Here is a 20674-nt window from a genome sequence, read left to right as displayed (position 1 = left end):
TACAGGATGTAACTCAGGATCAGTAATGTAATGTATGTACACAGTGACTGCACCAGCAGAATAGTGAGTGCAGCTCTGGAGTATAATACAGGATGTAACTCAGGATCAGTAATGTAATGTATGTACACAGTGACTGTATATATTATAAATTATGATTTGTTCTCGGATGGGAGAGAACTCTCAGTTGATGGGATGCGGATGATCTGGGCTCTTGCAGTAGGTGGAGAGTTTTGGGTCTCGGCTCTTTTCCGGTGATGTCGTCTGTGTATGAAGACGCCTGCAGACAGCTCATTTCAGATGATTCCGGCGTCCATACCCTGTGGTCTCTCGCTCTCCTGGGTGTCGTCAGTTCACTGGGTGCATTCAGACATCTGTATAAATCAGACCACAAGGCACGGACTGTCCGCAGCGCTCCCGACCAGAGCGAGACAACTGCATAGAAATAGGTGAAGCCGTCACACTCAGGTGGGGAGAGCTGCGGACAGTCTTCGCATTGTGGTGCAGTCTCGGATTGATTTATACGTATGTCTTAAACGGACTCTGTCAATGCAGAATGACTGTTCAAACCAAGCACAGGTGCCCGGTGCACCTTCCCACCGGCTTGTTTGCCTTCTAATTCCAGCTGTCTCTTTGCAGCTAGACCTGTCAATCAAAGAAGGGGGGGATAAAGAGAAATGACGTAGGTGGGAAGGTGCATTGAACGGTTTAGAGGTGCCACCGTACCCCGAGCGCCTGTGCTGGGCGTGAACAGTCATTCTGTGCTGACACATTCACTTTATAGAGCATCAGACACCACATTTTACAATGCAATATGCACCCTTTATTAAAGGGATCCGGCCAGGTTCCCTCTAAGTAATCTCCTGAATTTGGTCTCCTGATAGCACAATGATTCAGCTACTCTGACATGAATCTTTAATGTAAGTACACCAGCTCGGTCAGGTCTCCAAGATATGATTAATAATAAATGATGTAGAGCTAGACACATTTTTTCTAAAGAACTAATCCAGTATCCAAGTCCATATTTTAAATATATCTCCTATCTGACCAAAGGCTTAGGCTGCGGCTCTATTCCCTCCTCCATGCTTTACACTGCAGTTCTGCATGCTTACCGCTCCGTAGCAAGTTATTAATAATAATCTTTATTTTTATATAGCGCTAACATATTCCGCAGCGCTTTACAGTTTGCACACATTTTCATCACTGTCCCCGATGGGGGCTCACAATCTAAATTCCCTATCAGTATGTCTTTGGAGTGTGGGAGGAAACCGGAGTACCCGGAGGAAACCCACGCAAACACGGGGAGAACATACAAACTCCTTGCAGATGTTGTCCTTGGTGGACACCGTGCTGCCCGTTATTGTCGTGGAGCGAATTTCCTTTATAGCAACGAATCAATAATTATAAATTAAGAGCAGAACAACCAGCAGCGAGAGCAGAGGATGAGTAGCAGCAGCGGTGGGGTGTCATGCGGTGAAGGCTGCTATTACTCCCCGCTATCGGCCGTCTTAGGCCATGAATGTGACCCTGTTTATATCAGTATTTTAGGAAGTGTCGCGGGGCACCTGAGACCCCCCGGAGAGCAGAGCGGATGGTGACCGGAGCAGAGCGCTTCCTGGACACATTATATATATATAGTCAGGTCCTGATATAAAGGAGCAGCTGCCGAGACTGGCACAAGGATCTGCCCCCCGGCCGGGGAGTCAGGAAACATCGCCCTCCTGCCTAATCCCTGGAATACACCGTCAGGAGAGATGCTGCAAACAACTGTAACAAACCCTCAGCTCTTCCACACAGGCCGGCGTCCTTGAGGAACTGGTTAGTTCCATAGGACTACTAGGTAGCTTACGTTATACCCTTCACCCCCTATTCTCCTGCAGAGGAGCAGAGTACCCACTGCTGGGCACAGCTATGGACCCCCGTCCTCCCGCAGAGACTAGGCCCGGCCTCGACACTGGCAGCCGCCGTGCACTTCGCTTTTCCATCAGATCGATACTGAAGTGGAGAAGTGCTGTGACCGCAGACGAGCTGCAGCGATGAGCACCCCTCACTGAGCGTCAGCCGCTCCTGCATCGTGGGGGGATATTGGCACAAGTAGCCGGACCCGTTCAGGTCTTACCCGCTGTCGCCACCACCAGCAGTATTCCCCTCATATAGCACCAGACAATTGTATGTCATATTGTTTATGAGGCCCCAGGACCCCTCCTCCACCGTAAAGCCGTGTTCACATTACACCTGAAAAATCCACCAAAACGTACAGAGTCTACTGTGGAAACGCAGCAGTTTTCCACTTTACACCACTGGTATTTGAGAAATGTCCACAATGGCGGCTGCTCTGAATACACAATTCTCATCCTGGAGACTCTAACACATCCCACCTGTGAGAACAGCGCGTACCCCAAATATCGAAGACGGGTAGCAGCATATTCTGCACAGTCTCCACTGACGGAGGGTCTGTGCACACGTTGCGGATTCTGCCGCGGTGTACAGTACCATTAAAGTCTACAAGAAACGAAAAACGTGCACACGCTGCGGATTTTTCCGCAGATTTAAAACTGCAGCATCTCAATTCTTTGTGCGGATTCTGCAGCGTTTTGACACCTGCTCCATTATAGGAATCCGCAGGTGTCAAAAGACAGGAAATCTGCACTAAATTCACAGGTAAAGTGCAGGTCTTTTGACCTGTGGATTTAGCTAAATCTGCGCTGAAAAATCCACAGGGTAATCTGCAGCGTGTGCACACACCCTTAGAGCAAACGAGACCTGACGGGCACACGTCACTGACTCCAGGGTGATGTGACGCAGGTTCACGTAATGCTGACCTGCACGAATAAAACCGTAACTGAACACACGTAAAAGCGCACGCTGGAGCGAGTGTTACACCCCGACTCATCCAGCAGGGGGCAGAAGTAAAATCTTTATGCCTTTTTACACCAGTCTTCAGTGGCCAATAAAGTCATCATCATATCCACCAGTGAAATGACATCAGGGATGGACGCCGGGCCCAGAACTGCCCACATTTATGTCTCAGGTGCACAGACACTGAAAACTGCGCCACCTTGATGAATCGGATCCATAGCACATATCGTGGAAGTAATGTGAACAGGGTGCGACACAGACCCCAATAACTGAGCTGGAGCAGGCAATAACCACAGGAGCGGTCCTGTATAGTATACACTATTACACATGGCAGGGTCGTAGTTCTGGCTCGTACATCTGATTGTCAGCATCGCAGATTATTAAGCTCGGACATAAAGGAAAAAAAAGTTCTGCAACTTTCTCCTATACTCTGTGCTTTGATTCTTCACTACTCAGATCTCTGCTCGCTTTTTAGCGAATGAAAATCGGTGGCTATGAAGAAACAACGGGTCAGGGAGGGTTTTCAGGGTAAAGAATAAAATAATGTTTCCCTTCACCGACCAGCAGCAGAGATCCTAAAGGCGAGAAATGGAAGCAACGAGTGTTCAAAGGCTGCAGAACTTTTCACTGTACAGTGTTTTTTTTTTTTTTTTTACGTAGGGCTGAACCGGCCCTTTAAAAGGATTCACTCAGTTTTCAGGGACCTGTGAGATCCGCCATCGTTCCTGTGATGAGCGCAAGTATAAAGAGCACTTGGAATTTAGGCAGTTAGTCGTGTGGTCGCTCCCCTGGATAAGGCACTCCTGACGAGGTGCGGCACACTCACACAATGTCCGGCAGGTCCTGCGCCGACCCCTCGTAGTCCAGAGACAGAAAGTGGATCCAGTTCTGGAAAAATCCCTGGCTGAACGTTCCCGTGTCCACAACCAGACCCCCGAGGATGCGGCGGCCGCTCTTCTCCCGCAGGGCGATCCTCACCTCTCGCTCCGTGACATTGTAGCTGATGTTCAGCAGCTGAATAAGCAGCAGGCAGCCCAACCCGGCGGTGACGATGGCGCAGTACCACACACATGTGAAGGCAAACGACGTGCTGGCAAAACACAGAAGAGCTCACTAAAAGGAGAACGACACCGACACCACCGCTATACACAAGGGCAGGAACTCTGCCACCAGTCAGCGAGAGACAAAGATCACCCAACACTCAGCCCCCGAGTGACCAGAGACGATCATTACCTGTAGTCTTCATAGACTCCCGGGCAGTAGAATAAGGCACTGAGCACACTGCGATCCCGACACACCGCGCCGAGCGTCAGCACCATCCCGTATACAGAGCTGAACTGGAAAACCACAAGCAGCAACAGGAAGGATTTGTGGTTGCGAGATCCAATGCAGTTATTAATCCTGTAAAATAAGAACATATATCTACTATAATACTGCCCCAATGTACAAGAATATAACTACTATAATACTGCTCCTATGTCTATGTACAAGAATATAACTACTATAATACTGCCCCAATGTACAAGAATATAACTACTATAATACTGCCCCCTATGTACAAGAATATAACTACTATAATACTGCCCCTATGTACAAGAATATAACTACTATAATACTGCCCCTATGTACAAGAATATAACTACTATAATACTGCCCCCTATGTACAAGAATATAACTACTATAATACTGCCCCTATGTACAAGAATATAACTACTATAATACTGCCCCCTATGTACAAGAATATAACTACTATAATACTGCCCCTATGTACAAGAATATAACTACTATAATACTGCCCCTATGTACAAGAATATAACTACTATAATACTGCCCCTATGTACAAGAATATAATTACTATAATACTGCCCCTATGTACAAGAATATACTATAATGCTACCCCCTATGCACAAGAATATAACTAGTATAATACTGCCCCTATGCACAAGAATATAACTACTATAATACTGCCCCCCTATGTACAAGAATATTACTACTATAATACTGCCCCCTATTTACAAGATTACTACTATAATACTGCCCCTATGTACAAGACTATAACTACTATAATACTGCCCCTATGTACAAGACTATAACTACTATAATACTGCCCCTATGTACAAGACTATAACTACTATAATACTGCCCCTATGTACAAGACTATAACTACTATAATACTGCCCCTATATACAAGACTATAACTACTATAATACTGCCCCTATGTACAAGAATATAACTACTATAATACTGCTCCTATGTACAAGAATATACCTAATATAATACTGCCCCTATGTACAAGAATATAACTACTATAATACTGCTCCTATGTACAAGACTATAACTACTATAATACTGCTCCTATGTACAAGAATATAACTACTGTAATACTGCCCCTATGTACAGGAATATAACTACTATAATACTGCCCCTATGTACAAGAATATAACTACTATAATACTGCCCCTATGTACAAGAATATACCTAATATAATACTGCTCCTATGTACAAGAATATAACTACTATAATACTGCCCCTATGTACAAGAATATAACTACTATAATACTGCCCCTATGTACAAGAATATACCTACTATAATACTGCCCCTATGTACAAGAATATAACTACTGTAATACTGCCCCTATGTACAAGAATATAACTACTGTAATACTGCCCCTATGTACAAGAATATAACTACTATAATACTGCTCCTATGTACAAGAATATAACTACAATACTGCTCCTATGTACAAGACTATAACTACTATAATACTGCTCCTATGTACAAGAATATAACTACTATAATACTTCCCCTATGTACAAGAATATAACTACTATAATACTGATCCTATGTACAAGAATATAACTATTATAATACTGCCCCTATGTACAAGAATATACCTAATATAATACTGCCCCTATGTACAAGAATATAACTACTATAATACTGCCCCTATGTACAAGAATATAACTACTATAATACTGCCCCTATGTACAAGAATATAACTACTGTAATACTGCCCCTATGCACAAGAATATAACTACTATAATACTGCTCCTATGTACAAGAATATAACCACTATAATACTGCCCCTATGTACAAGAATATAACTACTGTAATACTGCCCCTATGTACAAGAATATAACTACTATAATACTGCTCCTATGTACAAGAATATAACTACTATAATACTGCCCCTATGTACAAGAATATAACTACTATAATACTGCCCCTATGTACAAGAATATAACTACTGTAATACTGCCCCTATGCACAAGAATATAACTACTATAATACTGCTCCTATGTACAAGAATATAACCACTATAATACTGCCCCTATGTACAAGAATATAACTACTGTAATACTGCCCCTATGTACAAGAATATAACTACTATAATACTGCCCCTATGTACAAGAATATAACTACTATAATACTGCCCCTATGTACAAGAATATAACTACTATAATACTGCTCCTATGTACAAGACTATAACTACTATAATACTGCTCCTATGTACAAGAATATAACTACTATAATACTTCCCCTATGTACAAGAATATAACTACTATAATACTGCTCCTATGTACAAGAATATAACTACTATAATACTGCTCCTATGTACAAGAATATAACTACTATAATACTGCTCCTATGTACAAGAATATAACTACTATAATACTGCTCCTATGTCTATGTACAAGAATATATCTACTATAATACTGCCCCTATGTACAAGACTATAACTACTATAATACTGCTCCTATGTACAAGACTATAACTACTATAATACTGCTCCTATGTACAAGAATATAACTACTATAATACTTCCCCCTATGTACAAGAATATAACTACTGTAATACTGCTCCTATGTACAAGACTATAACTACTATAATACTGCCCCTATGTACAAGACTATAACTACTATAATACTGCTCCTATGTACAAGACTATAACTACTATAATACTGCTCCTATGTACAAGACTATAACTACTATAATACTGCTCCTATGTACAAGAATATAACTGCTATAATACTGCTCCTATGTACAAGACTATAACCGCTATAATACTGCTCCTATGTACAAGAATATAACTACTATAATACTGCCCCTATGTACAAGACTATAACTACTATAATACTGCTCCTGTGTACAAGACTATAACTACTATAATACTGCTCCTATGTACAAGAATATAACTACTATAATACTGCTCCTATGTACAAGACTATAACCACTATAATACTGCCCCTATGTACAAGAATATAACTACTATAATACTGCCACTATGTACAAGAATATAACTGCTATAATACTGCTCCTATGTACAGGAATATAACTACTATAATACTGCCCCCTATGTTCAAGAATATAACTACTATAATACTGCTCCTATGTACAAGAATATAACTACTATAATACTGCTCCTATGTACAAGACTATAACTACTATAATACTGCTCCTATGTACAAGACTATAACTACTATAATACTGCTCCTATGTACAAGACTATTACTACTATAATACTGCTCCTATGTACAAGACTATAACTACTATAATACTGCTCCTATGTACAAGACTATAACTACTATAATACTGCTCCTATGTACAAGACTATAAGTACTATAATACTGCTCCTATGTACAAGAATATAACTACTATAATACTGCTCCTATGTACAGGAATATAACTACTATAATACTGCCCCCTATGTTCAAGAATATAACTACTATAATACTGCCCCTATGTACAAGAATATAACTACTATAATACTGCCCCCTATGTACAAGACTATAACTACTATTATACTGCCCCTATGTACAAGAATATAACTACTATAATACTGCCCCTATGTACAAGAGTATAACTACTATAATACTGCCCCTATGTACAAGAATATAACTACTATAATACTGCCCCTATGTACAAGAATATAACTACTATAATACTGCCCCTATGTACAAGAATATATCTACTATAATACTGCCCCTATGTACAAGAATATAACTACTATAATACTGCCCCTATGTACAAGAATATAACTACTATAATACTGCCCCTATGTACAAGAATATAACTACTATAATACTGCCCCTATGTACAAGAATATAACTACTATAATACTGCCCCTATGTACAAGAATATATCTACTATAATACTGCCCCTATGTACAAGAATATAACTACTATAATACTGCCCCTATGTACAAGAATATATCTACTATAATACTGCCCCCTATGTACAAGAATATAACTACTATAATACTGCCCCTATGTACAAGAGTATAACTACTATAATACTGCCCCTGTGTACAAGAATATATCTACTATAATACTGCCCCTATGTACAAGAATATAACTACTATAATACTGCCCCTATGTACAAGAATATAACTACTATAATACTGCCCCTATGTACAAGAATATATCTACTATAATACTGCCCCTATGTACAAGAATATAACTACTATAATACTGCCCCTATGTACAAGAATATAACTACTATAATACTGCCCCTATGTACAAGAATATAACTACTATAATACTGCCCCTATGTACAAGAATATAACTACTATAATACTGCCCCTATGTACAAGAATATATCTACTATAATACTGCCCCTATGTACAAGAATATAACTACTATAATACTGCCCCCTATGTACAAGAATATAACTACTATAATACTGCCCCTATGTACAAGAATATAACTACTATAATACTGCCCTCTATATACAAGAATATAACTACTATAATACTGCTCCTATGTACAAGAATATAACTACTATAATACTGCCCCTATGTACAAGAATATAACTACTATAATACTGCCGCTATGTTTGGGATACCTCGTCTGGCACGGCAGTTCCTCCACTTACCACACACAGTGATGGTCCAGCCTCTGGACACAGCTCCCGCAGATTCGGCAGTGGCCGCTCCGTGGGGTCCTTAGTACTTGGCAGATGCGACACCAGTTCTTCTCTGTGAGTAGATTTTCCTCTTGACCCTGAGGGGGGCGATCCTCAGATTTGCAGACCCCACTGGCTGACTCCGTCTTGCCCCTTGCTGCCCCCCCTGGGCTGGATGTGTTCTTGTTGAGGTAGCCCGGATCCCGCTTTACTTTTGCTAGACACAGAAGGTTCAGTAAGAGGCAGCAGGTGATGGCCGAAAAGTGGCCCCAGCCGATGTGGCCCTTCAGAAACACCTCCTGCACAAAGTTATAGTACATGTAGACCAGAGAGAAGAGGGCGAGGCTGAGGAACAGGAGGGTCCTGCCCTTGCGCAGGTGCGTCAGCTGATAATACCAGATCACCAGTATGGGCAGGGAGCCGAGAACCACCACACCCAGGAGAACATGAAAAGCTGCCACATGGAGGGAGATGGGCAGCAGAACCAGCGGGGGCAGGATACTCAGATTAACCTTCCTGGCACCGCGAATCCACGGGACACGGAAACGATCAGAGGCCGTCCCGATCACCCTCGCCAAGACCTCCGGCTGCAGAGACTTACAGGTGATCCATCTGGAGGAAAAAGAGCGGAGACCATGACGAAATCCAGAAGAAGCGGACCGAGAACACGAGGTAGCAGCATAGTCACTGCTGCCAGCTAGAGGCACAAAAGGAAAGTCAGCAAGATTACAGCTCTGGAGCCAGCAGAATAGCGAGTGCCGCTCTGGAGTATAAAACAGGAGGTAACTCAGGATCAGTAATGTAATGTATGTACACAGTGACTGCACCAGCAGAATAGTGAGTGCAGCTCTGGACACACCCTGGAAGAGGAGGAGCATCGCAGCTGAGCCTCTGCAGGCTGGGATTTTGCTAAGCTCCTGGGAAGGGAGGTTTTTTTTCCTGCAAGGACTTTCCATCTGCCCCCTTCCCAGGAAAGAGGACTCTACCTGGGACTGAGCGCCGGGGCTGTGCCCCTGGCTCCCACCCTTCGGCAAGCCAGCTGGGGGTGGGGGGCCTCATCCACCACCAGGAGGCCCAAGGCACAGCCAGCCAGTCCCATGGATGGGGAAAAAGCGGACCCCAGGGGGCCGCAAAGCTCCAGGGTCCGGGACCCCCGAAGTGAAGGCTGTGGCGGGCCCTTCCCCCGGAGGTGCAGCAGCCAGCAGAGGTGAGGCGGGGCCCCCCCCTTAACATCTGGGGCTCCAAGGTTGCGGGAGAGCCAGCTACCACCTACGCCTCCCGCATCCATGCCCACCTCTCCGAGTACGAGGAGGCCGGCAAGCGGCTCAGGAGACTCCGGGGGGAGTTGGAGGGAGCCCGGGTCATCAGTAAAAACAGGCTCCCTGCCTCAAAGAGAGCGGAGGTCACCGCCACAGTCAAGCGTCTGAAAGGGGAGATTCGGGCCCTGGAGGACCGGCGAAGTACCATCATGGCCGGCAGCAGCCCCTTCCAGGAAAAGCTGCAGAACGAGGACCGGTTCAGGGCCATGGCCGGTGGGTCAGGAGTCCCCATCCAGGTGGAGGAAAGCGAGGAGGAGGAAGAGCAAGATGGGAGCCCACACCACACCCGGGCCACCTCCACCTGAAGACCTGGCGGACACCAGCGTGAGCCAGGTAACATGCAGCGGGATAGCCCCCGAGCAGGTGGCCCTCCCGCTGGACTCCAGTAACGCGGAGGAAAGCGGGAGCGAGGGGGAGGATGGAGGGAGTGGGAGTAGTTCTGAGGGGGGCTGCCTCATCCTTAAACAAGTACGGCAGACGGAATCCCCAGCACGGTTTGGCACGCTGTTGTTTGGGTATGAAGTCTGCCCGGAGGATGAGGCAACCGGGAAGAGGAGAAACAGGAGGCGCAGGCGTAAGGCCTCTGAAGGCGTGGAGGAACAACTGGTTTTTGCTCCTCTTCCCGGGGCCCCTCTGTCCCGCTGTGTGGAACCCGCTACCCACCCCGGCTCGGGCCCTGAGCGGGGAGAGAGATGACTGTTGTGACCTGACTGTCGCATCTGGTGACAGTTCAGACCAGGGCAGCGACATGGAGGTCGGTGCTGGTTGTGGTGGTGGTGTCCAGGCTCAGCCCTCGGTGGCAGGGGGGGCTGGCCTGGCACCAGGTAAAGTTGGTACAGCCAGGGCCGCACCTCCGGCGGCGAGTGCTGGGGCTTCTGGACCCCCCACGTACGGATCCGCTAAGTCTGGATCGCTAGTGGGGGTCCAGAAGCCTAGGAAGGGCGAACAGAACATCAAGCAGCAGCTGAGGCGGTGCAAAGTGCTGGTCGCTCCCATGTCGGCGCCTGTGGTGAGAGCGGGGTCTCCGGCACGTCGACCCAAAAAGGGGTCCGTGCAGAGGGCTCCGCCGCCGCTGGGCAACGAGGGGGAGTGGCCGGCCTTGCCTGTCTCAAGTGGTGGGCATAGGGTGGCGGCGGTGGTCCGTGAGGGGGGCGTGGCCTCCCCGAGTGTTGCCCGGCCTGCAAAGGCTGCGGCGTGCGGGGGGGGGCATGTCCTCCTCGGCCGTCGTCCCACCCGCTGAGTCTGCGTCGCCTGGGGGGGCGGGGCCTCGCAAGGGGTCGCTGCTCTGCCCGTGGTGGCTGTGACTGGCGGGGGGGCGTGGCCTCGGCGGTCGCGGCTCCGCCTGCTGTGCTCGCGTCACCCGGGGGGGCCGTGGCCTCGCAGGGGGCCGCGGCTCTGCCTGGGGTGGCTGCGACCGGCGGGGGAGCGTGGCCGCTGCGGGCCCGCTGCCCTCTGTCCCACCCACCCTTCCAAGTAATGCTGTGCTGCCCCCAAAAGCTGGCGAGGAGTTGTCGGGGTCCCCAGCCCACCTACCTTCATCTGAGGGTGCGGGGACTCTGGCGCTCCCTGGCAAGCCGGCGGCGGGGGTGAAGAAAAGTGCAGAGCAGGGAGCGGTGCCAGTGGCCGTCCCTGCCCAGAGTAATGAAAACTCAACAAAAGAAAAAAAAATGGAGCTGAAACCAGGAGCTGCTGTTGCTCCTAGGCCCAGCCAGGGCAGGGTGCATGATGTCATCAGCACTGAGGCTTTTAAAGGGGCAGCGGCGCTCCTGGACAGGAGCTGGAGTAGCTCCCAGCAAGAGAGCTCAGGGCCCCCAGCAGGCAAAGAGAGGAACTACACTGGTTCAGGAAATGTAAATAATGTAAATATTGTTGCTATGTTCACCAATTGTGCGAGTGAGAGTGAGTACGAAAGCGGAGTGGACATATTTGAGGAGATGTTTGCTGAAGTGAATGGTGATATGAGTGACATGGATGAGGGAGTGAGTGCTACTGTGAATGTGGGTGAGTGTGCTGGAGTGAATGCAAATAATAAAAGAGTGAATGGGAGAGTGAGTGGGAGGACGAATGAGGGTGCTGGCACAAGTGGTGGTAGTGGTGGGAGGGCTGGCCCGTCTGCCCCTCCGGCCGTGAGACCCCAACGCAATTATGCGGGGGCCGCGGCTGGGGGTCGGGGTGGTCCTGGGGTGGTCTCCTCGCCTCCGGGCTCCAGGGACGGCGTTTCGCACCGCCGTTTCCTGGAGGCCCTCAAAAGGGGAGAAAGGTCGATAGTGGTAGAGGGGAGGACAGTGGACTTGTCTTTCTGGATAGAGAGACACGGCCTTGCCGCCTTCCAAAATCAAAGGGAGGGAGGGACTGTTTGGTCTCTCCCCACAGCCAGGCAGGGGCCGCCAAGAAGGAATGTGGTCCGTCTTAGGTGGGGGGGCAGTGAAGCTTATCCACCTAGGAGCAAGGTGATGGAGCTCCTCCTTAGGATGGGCTTCGGGGCGAATGACATCTTTGCCCTGATACATCCTTCGGCATCCCGCTTCTTCGACGTCAGCTTCGTGCGGCCAGAGGGGCTTGAGCTCTTCTGGTCGAATTACGAGCTGGTGCGAGAAGAGCCCGGATGGCGAGACTTCGTGGCTCAAGCGGTGTCTCGCCAAAATTCCGTCAAGCGAGTGACCGTGGTTACATGTAACGAGTCACTCGCAGGCGTGGACATCATGACGTGGCTTTCCCGTTACGGGGAGGTCACCGAGGTCCCAAAAAAGAACAGGGACGAATTCGGCATCTGGTCGGGGGGCTGGACCTTTATGGTTAAATTGAAGGTTTCCGGCGGCACGGTCACCCACATCCCTTCCTCGGCGTTCCTGGGAAGGGACAGGATCCTGGTCTTCTACCAGGGGCAACCGAAGGTCTGCCACAAGTGCGGCGACCCCACCCACTTCAGCGCCAACTGCAAGGTGCAGAAGTGCGCGTTGTGTGTTGGGGTAGGTCACCTGGCCGCCTTGTGTAAGGATATTCGGTGCCACCTGTGTGGTGACCTAGGTCACCCTCTCAGCCGCTGCCCTCGCTCTTTCTCTAATGCCGCCGCAGGCCCGGTGGGGGGAGACCGTGGGGGGGCAACCCCCGGTGGCGCTTCTTCTGTGACAGGTGGTGGCGGAGGAGGAAGGGCCAGTGAGGAAGGGCAATGCTGCAAGGGGCCCCGCGTACCAGCGGAGGCAGAAAAAGCGTCAGGGAGGTAGGGGACAGGTGGAGCCTCGGGCAACCGGGGTGATGCCTGCTCCTCCCTCCAGGCCCGTGGCCAAAGCCTCTGAGGCCCTGGGGGAGAGAGCGGTGAGTGAGGAGATCAGGAGGATGGAGAGAGAGGAGAAAGCGGCTGACTCAGACGACTCCTCTCGTTATGAAAGTGTCGACGAGGATGTCAGAGAGCAGCCTACAGCATCAGGTGGCAAAACCAGGCGTGCCAAGCGCAAAACGGGGGGGGAAGAAGGCTGACAAGCCTTCAAAGTCCCCCCCGCCCCCGACCACCAGGGTGCACACGGAAGGGCCCGCTGACCCCCCTATGATCAGACTCTCCAACCGGTTCAGCGCCCTCGGAGGTTCAGATGATGAGCCGCCAGACGAGGGTGCTGGGCCGGGGGCAACACCGGAGGGTCCTTCAGGGGATAGCGGAGTCCGTCCCTCAGGGGGCACTGTTCCTCCTGAGGGGGGGACAGACCTGGAACCCGGGGGCGAGGACACCGGGGGGGTGGGATGGACACGTCGGGAGCTTCCCTGAAAAGGAAGGTGTCTGACCCCTCCCCAGGTGGAGGTGATAGCGGGGCAGGGAAGAAACTGGCCATCCAACTCGATCACCCATGATGGCTGAACTCGCCCCGTTGACGCTGGCGTCCATTAATGTCGCCAGCATTAAGTCAGATGCGGCTCGCTTCACGGCCTTTGATTTTTTCTCCCGGATTGAGGCAGAAATTTTATTCTTGCAAGAGACCAGACTAACAGACATGGGGGCCATCTATAAAGCACGGAGGGAGTGGAGGTGCAGGCCCTCATACTGGTCCCTTGCGGCCGAGCCGTATAGCGGGGTGGCAGTCCTTTTTAAGACTGCAGATGTTGAATGCCGACGGGTTACTGAGTTGGAAATGGGGAGGTGCCTGATCCTAGATGTCTTCATGAGGGGACAAGAGCTCCGGCTCATCAACATCTACGGCCCGCAGTCCAAGTGGGACCGCAAATGTCTCTTCCTGAGGATCAAGCCCTTTCTTTTTACGAGCCGGCAGGTGGTCTTCGGTGGGGACTTCAACACCATTACGAGGTCCCGTGACCGGGGGGGTCCCGGAGATCGCCTGGCTTATGATAGTGTCGCGTTGAATAGCATAGCCAGTGAAGCTCGCCTGGTGGATGTCCACATCCGGCACACCCCAGGTCACGGGGGTTTCACCTACCATAGGGGTAGCAGTAGGTCTAGAATAGACAGGTTTTTTTTGAAGGAGGACGCCATCTTTTCTGCTGTGTCCGCCGTTGAGGTGGAGTTCTCTGATCACTGTCTAATTTTCTTTTCTCTGAATGTTGCAGAGACTCATCGGATGGGAAGAGGGCTGTGGAAGCTCAATTCGTCCCTGCTGGAAGAAGCGGAGGTGAGACAATCCTTCGAGGATTTTCTTCAGAGCCAGGTACCGCTGTTGGATCTCTGTGGTAGTAAGTCAGAGTGGTGGGAGATCTTCAAAAAGCGGGTGGCGGGGTTCTTCCGTCAGCTCACGAGCCTCAGGAGTCTGAACAGGCACCGCTTGTACCAGGCTCTGGGGAGGAAACTCGAGCAGCTTGTCTCGACTGGAGGTGACCGTGAGGAAATCTCCAGAGTGAAATCTTTGCTCAAGAGGTGCCAGTATGATAGACACACATCTTTAGTTTTTGAGAGGGACTTCGGGAAGTACCGCTCGCCCGACCCTTACAGAAACTGTAAGATGTCAGTGAATTGTAAGATGGTGACAGGACTGATCGACAGTACGGGGTCCCTGAACAGATCCAAATCAGGGATCCTGGAGGTGGTCAGATCCTTCTACTCACACCTCTTGGAAAAGAAGGATCTGGATCGGGACAGGATGTCGGCTTTCCTGGCTGAAACCGTCCCTGAGCCAGGGGGTGATCCCTCTCTTGGTGTTTTGGCAGAAGAAATCAGGGAAGAGGAAGTGAGACTGGCCATTGCTGGGCTTCGGCCCAAGAAATCGCCAGGTCCGGATGGCTTAACATCCGAGTTCTATAAGACTTTTAGGGACTCCTTGGTCCCCCTCTTGACAGGGGTATTTAATGAGTGTCTCTCCTCGGGCACTCTTCCCGACTCAATGAAGAAGTCAGCCCTCATTATTCTGTCAAAGGGTAAGGATCCGTCCCGTATCGAGAATTGGCGTCCCATAGCGCTTCTCGATACGGACCGGAAGGTTCTGGCCAAGGTGCTGTTTAATCGGCTGGTGAAGTTTGCACCCTGGCTCCTTTCAGGGGCCCAGCATTGCTCTGTTCCAGGCCGCAGTACTTTTAGTGCTGTGCTCGGTGTCCGAGAGGCAGTGGAGCAGGGTAGGGCAGGTCACTGGAAGGGGTACCTGCTGTCATTAGATCAAGCGAAAGCTTTTGACCGGGTCAACCACGAGTACCTCTGGTCCGTCCTTTTGAGGTATGGTCTGCCTGGGAGGTTTGTAAAATGGTTAGAGGTCTTGTACCAAGGGGCTGAGACTTTTCCGCTGGTGAACGGTTGGTCAGGTCGCCCTTTTGAGGTGGGTTCTGGGGTCCGTCAGGGCTGTCCGCTGAGCCCGCTTTTATATGTGTTCGCAATCGATCCCTTCCTAAGGAGGGTAGATCGTGGACCGTTGGCGGGAGTCGGGATGGACCAGGCGGGCTCTGGGTCCTCTCTGAGGGTGGTGGCGTATGCCGATGATGTTTCCCTTTTCGTGTCCTCGAGAGGGGAGGCGGATTGGGTCATGTCGGAGGTAGTGCGCTACTCGGAGGCATCCGGGTCCATGATCAACCGGGATAAGTGTGAAAGTCTCTGGCTGGGAGGGGGAGATCCCAGGTTTGGTCTCCCGGGCACCCTTCCAGGGCCCCAGGCCACCGCCAAAATTCTAGGCATCGAATTTGGCCCCGGGGATTACCCCCAGCAAAATTGGGAGGGCAGACTTAAGATCGCCGCCCAAAAGGTGGACCAATGGAAGGGTTGGTCTTTAACCCTGAGGGAAAGGGTTGCCCTGGCTAAAGGCTTTCTGCTACCTTTATTAATATACCTGGGCAGTGTGTGCATCTTGCCGGAACCTCTCTGGACACGGGTCTATAGCCTGTTATTCCAATTGTTATGGGGGAATAGGCTTAACCTAATCAAGAGGGAGGTTACATACCGTACGAGGAGACTAGGCGGGTTGGGTATGGTCAACCCGGTGGTGTTTCTAGTAAACACCTTTCTTAAGACTAACATCTCCAACCTCTGGCTAGAGAGGGCTCCTCCGTGGGTAGTCTCCTGCAAGGGTTGGCTTTGGCCTTTCTTCCAGGAATGGGAGACAGGAGGGCAGGTGAAGGACCTACGCACACCTCATGGGCATCTCCTGGCTTACGCTACCCCGGTTCTGAAGGTGATCCGCCGGTGGGGTCTGGGAATGTGGGAAATCAGGACCATGTCGAGGCAATGCCTTGACAGGAGGGTCCTGTTGACCCATTTCCAGAAGCCCCTGGCCCTTAAGGATTGCCCAGGCCGGGATCTGGAGGTCGGGCTGGGGCTTTTAAATTCTAAGCGGATCCCCATGAAGTTTTGGGACTTGACCTGGCGTTGCTTCCACGGGAGGCTGTATGTAAAGGATAACTTGAAGTGCAGGAAATCCGATGATCGGGGTTGTCCCTGTGAGGAGTGTGGCGACGTGCTGGAAAGCATGGAGCACTTCCTGCTTCAGTGTCCCTTTAATGCAGAGTTGTACAACAGGGTGGGTGCTTCCATACGTTGGCCGCGGCTGGCATCCCTCTCCTACGCTGAGTGGGCCTATGGAGCGTTCAGATCCCTGGGTGGCCGAGACCGGGGCACTTTATTCCTAGTCAGTGTAGTGGTTAGGTTCTACACTTGGAATGCACGGTGCCTAGTTTCGACGTGGAAAAAAACCCTCCCAAGGGATGAGGTGGTAGGAAACATCTTGGGTGACCTGGTGAAGGTCCGTTCTTTGGAGTTCGAATGGTTGGGTGTGAGGAAGGCCTCTTGGCTTTGGAGAGGCCTCTCCTTTTAAAAACGCACTTAAGGGAGAGCTAGCTCTGTGTGAATGAGGGTAGGGATAGCATAAGTTTCACTGGGTGTGTTAGGGACAGAAGTAGGGGCAGATAGGGACAGGGAGGGACAGGCACTGAGGGACAGATAGAGTTAGTTATGATAAGTTAGGTAGAGTAGGGACAGGTAGGGACAGATAGGGACAGTTTCTTTAGGGACATAAGCAGGGACAGTCTTAGTTGTTGAGGGACAGGGTGAATGAGTTAGTGAGGGACGGGGCCTCGAGAACTCCTTTTCCTGGTGGTGGGCTAAAGCATGCCACTCTAGTCTTTTGTTTTGGAAACATAGAGCATTGATGGATATTGGGCTTGCAGGCACTGAACTTGGGCCTGTAAGAAAAGTTTTGAAGGGTATGGTGTATTTAGTAATGATGAATAAGGATGTTATGACATTATATTTAATTGGTGTATTATGTGTTATATTGTATTGTATGTTATTATGTGTATGTGTTATTATTTTCTTTTAGTTAGAGGGCATGGGAGGGTATAGTGAGGTTGGGAGGGGGGTGAATGGGGGAGGTGAGAGTGGAAAAAATCAAAGGACCCCAAGTCAAAGGGAAGTGGCAAGTGGAGATGGACCATGGAGGAAAAAGGCATGCTGGAGCACATCGGAGGCAAATGGTGGAGGGTTTTTTTTTCTTGAGGGGCATAAAACTTTCGTGCTCCTCAAGTAGATGTGATAAGGCCACGAACTTTTATGGACCTTGTGGAGTGATAGGCCATGGATGTATATGGACCTGTGGTGAGGAAAAAAGGTGGGGGGGAAAAAAAGAAAAAAAAAAAAAAAAAAAAATGAAAAAAAAAGGGATAGGGGTGTTAAGCTCGGTGGGGGTTTTTCTTGCCAAGTTAATGGCTAAAGTTATTTTTGAGGCAGTATGGGCCGGAAGTATTTCTTTTATTATTTGTATATAGGTATGGGTGGGAAGCGTGAAAGGGGTGTGAAAGGGTATGCATGAGGATGAATGGATTATATCTGGGGTTTTTTATTTTTATTTTTTAAATTGTATAGTGTTGTTGGAGAGTTCCTGCTGGGGGCCTTCCAAGCTGGAAAGCTTGAGGACCACAAAGGACATTGCAAGTTTTGCACAGGCGTTGTATGTTTCTGTATGGTTTTGTCTTGTTTTTTAGTTCTGGAATGTTGTTTTTGTCTGTCTTATGTATTATGTATTGTGTTTTTGATATTTTTATAATAAAAGAGATACAGGATGTAACTCAGGATCAGTAATGTAATGTATGTACACAGTGACTGCACCAGCAGAATAGTGAGTGCAGCTCTGGAGTATAATACAGGATGTAACTCAGGATCAGTAATGTAATGTATGTACACAGTGACTGCACCAGCAGAATAGTGAGTGCAGCACTGGAGTATAATACAGGGTGTAACTCAGGATCAGTAATGTAATGTATGTACACAGTGACTGCACCAGCAGAATAGTGAGCGCAGCTCTGGGGCACAATGCAGTCCCAAGAGCTCCTTTTCTCTATACTGGAGATGTCTTTTATAAAGTGATTATGAGTCCTTCCTCGCACTCAGGACTTTGGGGTCCCTGTAGACTTAGGACCTTACACTTGTGATGTGGCCATCTTGGGGTCTGCTGTTGGGGGGCCGCGCTCTGTGGGTGCCTCACCTGTCACAGGCTTCGTCCAGGTCCTCACAGTCACACAGACAGGCGGCCAGGTGACTCCTCTCGCCCTTCTGGTTGATGTACTCACAGCAGCACAGAACGTCATCAGCATCTCGCCCGCCTCGGGTCGCCCTCTTTTTCTTGACTCCGTTCATAGCAGCTTCCTTTGCTATAGAGGCCAAACGTCAAACATCTTGAGGGCGCAGCGGGCACCCGAGGGTCGAAACATCAGACGGAGCGACCCCTACTGGTCACTGAAAAATAAGTTAAGTGAAGACTAAGCAACCAGCCGCCTCGCTCCAAACATATCCCCCCAGACTCACCCCCTCCTCTCCCCGGGGTCTCCCCCCCTCCTCTCCCAGGACTCCGGGGTCTCCCCCCCCCTCCTCCTCTCCCAGGACTCCGGGGTCTCCCCCCCCCTCCTCCTCTCCCAGGACTCCGGGGTCTCCCCCCCCTCCTCCTCTCCCAGGACTCCGGGGTCTCCCCCCCCCTCCTCCTCTCCCAGGACTCCGGGGTCTCCCCCCCCCTCCTCCTCTCCCAGGACTCCGGGGTCTCCCCCCCCCTCCTCCTCTCCCAGGACTCCGGGGTCTCCCCCCCCCTCCTCCTCTCCCAGGACTCCGGGGTCTCCCCCCCCCTCCTCCTCTCCCAGGACTCCGGGGTCTCCCCCCCCTCCTCTCCCAGGACTCCGGGGTCTCCCCCCCCCTCCTCTCCCAGGACTCCGGGGTCTCCCCCCCCCTCCTCTCCCAGGACTCCGGGGTCTCCCCCCCCCTCCTCTCCCAGGACTCCGGGGTCTCCCCCCCCTCCTCCTCTCCCAGGACTCCGGGGTCTCCCACTCCTCTCCCTCTCCTCGGACCCCAGTTTCACCTCTTCACTGCAAAACTATCACGCCCTCCTCTCCCCAGACTCCCACGACACCCCAAACGCCGGTCACCTGTGAGCCTCTCCCGGTATTGGGCACCGCTGCCCTTCCCCTCCTCGTTCCCCTCCGCTCCCCTCCCGGCGTCTTGTCTCCCGGCGCTTTCCTCTCCCTCAGTGACCACCAGCAACAGCTGAGGGGCGTGTCCACCCTTCCACAATCAGCCCCGCCCACATCACATGATCGGAGACATTAACCGTGTGCTGCCCGCGGAGCCTAATACTTATCGCTATGTCTCCGTCCATCACCCTCCAGATGGAGGCGCCCTGTGTCACCGCGGGTGTCGGGCTCTGTCCCTCTGTACACCCATGTATATGGCGGGACACCTGCAGGCCGCAGAGCCATGAGCTCCGTGTTGGGTGTACCAATATGGCGGCCGCGGCGAGCAGTGCGCGGTTCCGCCTCGGCCCCTGCCCTGTGTCTGCGCGGATTCCCCGTCTTTCTGTTAACTCGGTGTGGCGCCCCCTGTCTGTGCTGCACATCAGTCATTTTATCAGTTCTGCCTAAAAGTGCGGAGCTTGGACGGCACCGCGGGGGCACCGGCCGCGTAATTCCTGATCAGTGACCCCAGAGATGCGGCCCAGTCCCGACCTGTAGGACGTGTGGCCCCGAATTGGAGCGTCTCCCTCCTGCTCGTCCTCATTCACACAGCCGGACCGTACTTGGATGTCATCTGAGCGCGCAGGATATTATCGCTGCCCCATAGACGAGCGTTACCGAGTGCGATCCGACCCTCCGATCATCATGGGACATGTGAACAGCGTCACAGAAGTGAGCGCTGTCC

The 20674-nt window shown here is 50.3% G+C and overlaps 1 protein-coding gene across 1 annotated transcript; it reads right to left on the bottom strand.

Annotated features, from left to right (window-relative positions):
* Positions 1–1061: 1061 nt before the first annotated feature.
* On the bottom strand, positions 1062–20060 carry ZDHHC23 (zDHHC palmitoyltransferase 23). Its single transcript, XM_073577067.1, has 5 exons — positions 19906–20060; positions 18978–19228; positions 8732–9373; positions 4090–4257; positions 1062–3946 (listed from the first exon to the last, which is right to left on the bottom strand). The coding sequence occupies exons 2-5, from the start codon at positions 19127–19129 to the stop codon at positions 3679–3681; spliced, it is 1230 nt and encodes a 409-aa protein (XP_073433168.1). The 5' UTR covers positions 19130–19228; positions 19906–20060; the 3' UTR covers positions 1062–3678.
* Positions 20061–20674: the final 614 nt, after the last annotated feature.

Source organism: Dendrobates tinctorius, unplaced genomic scaffold (assembly GCF_039654945.1).
Source record: "Dendrobates tinctorius isolate UK_male_01 unplaced genomic scaffold, ASM3965494v1 ptg000054l, whole genome shotgun sequence".
Lineage (NCBI taxonomy): Eukaryota > Metazoa > Chordata > Amphibia > Anura > Dendrobatidae > Dendrobates > Dendrobates tinctorius.
The sequence above is the reverse complement of the archived record's forward strand: the minus strand, read 5'-3'. Positions and strand labels throughout refer to the sequence as shown.

Excerpts from the sequence above, each read along its gene's own strand:
- ZDHHC23 (XM_073577067.1), bottom strand. The coding sequence starts at position 19,129 with ATGAACGGAGTCAAGAAAAAGAGGGCGACCCGAGGCGGGCGAGATGCT. Across the intron at positions 4,258-8,731 it reads CTGGACCATCACTGTGTGTG|GATTAATAACTGCATTGGAT; the intron begins GTAAGTGGAGGA and ends CTTATTTTACAG. Across the intron at positions 3,947-4,089 it reads GGAGTCTATGAAGACTACAG|CACGTCGTTTGCCTTCACAT; the intron begins GTAATGATCGTC and ends GTGTTTTGCCAG.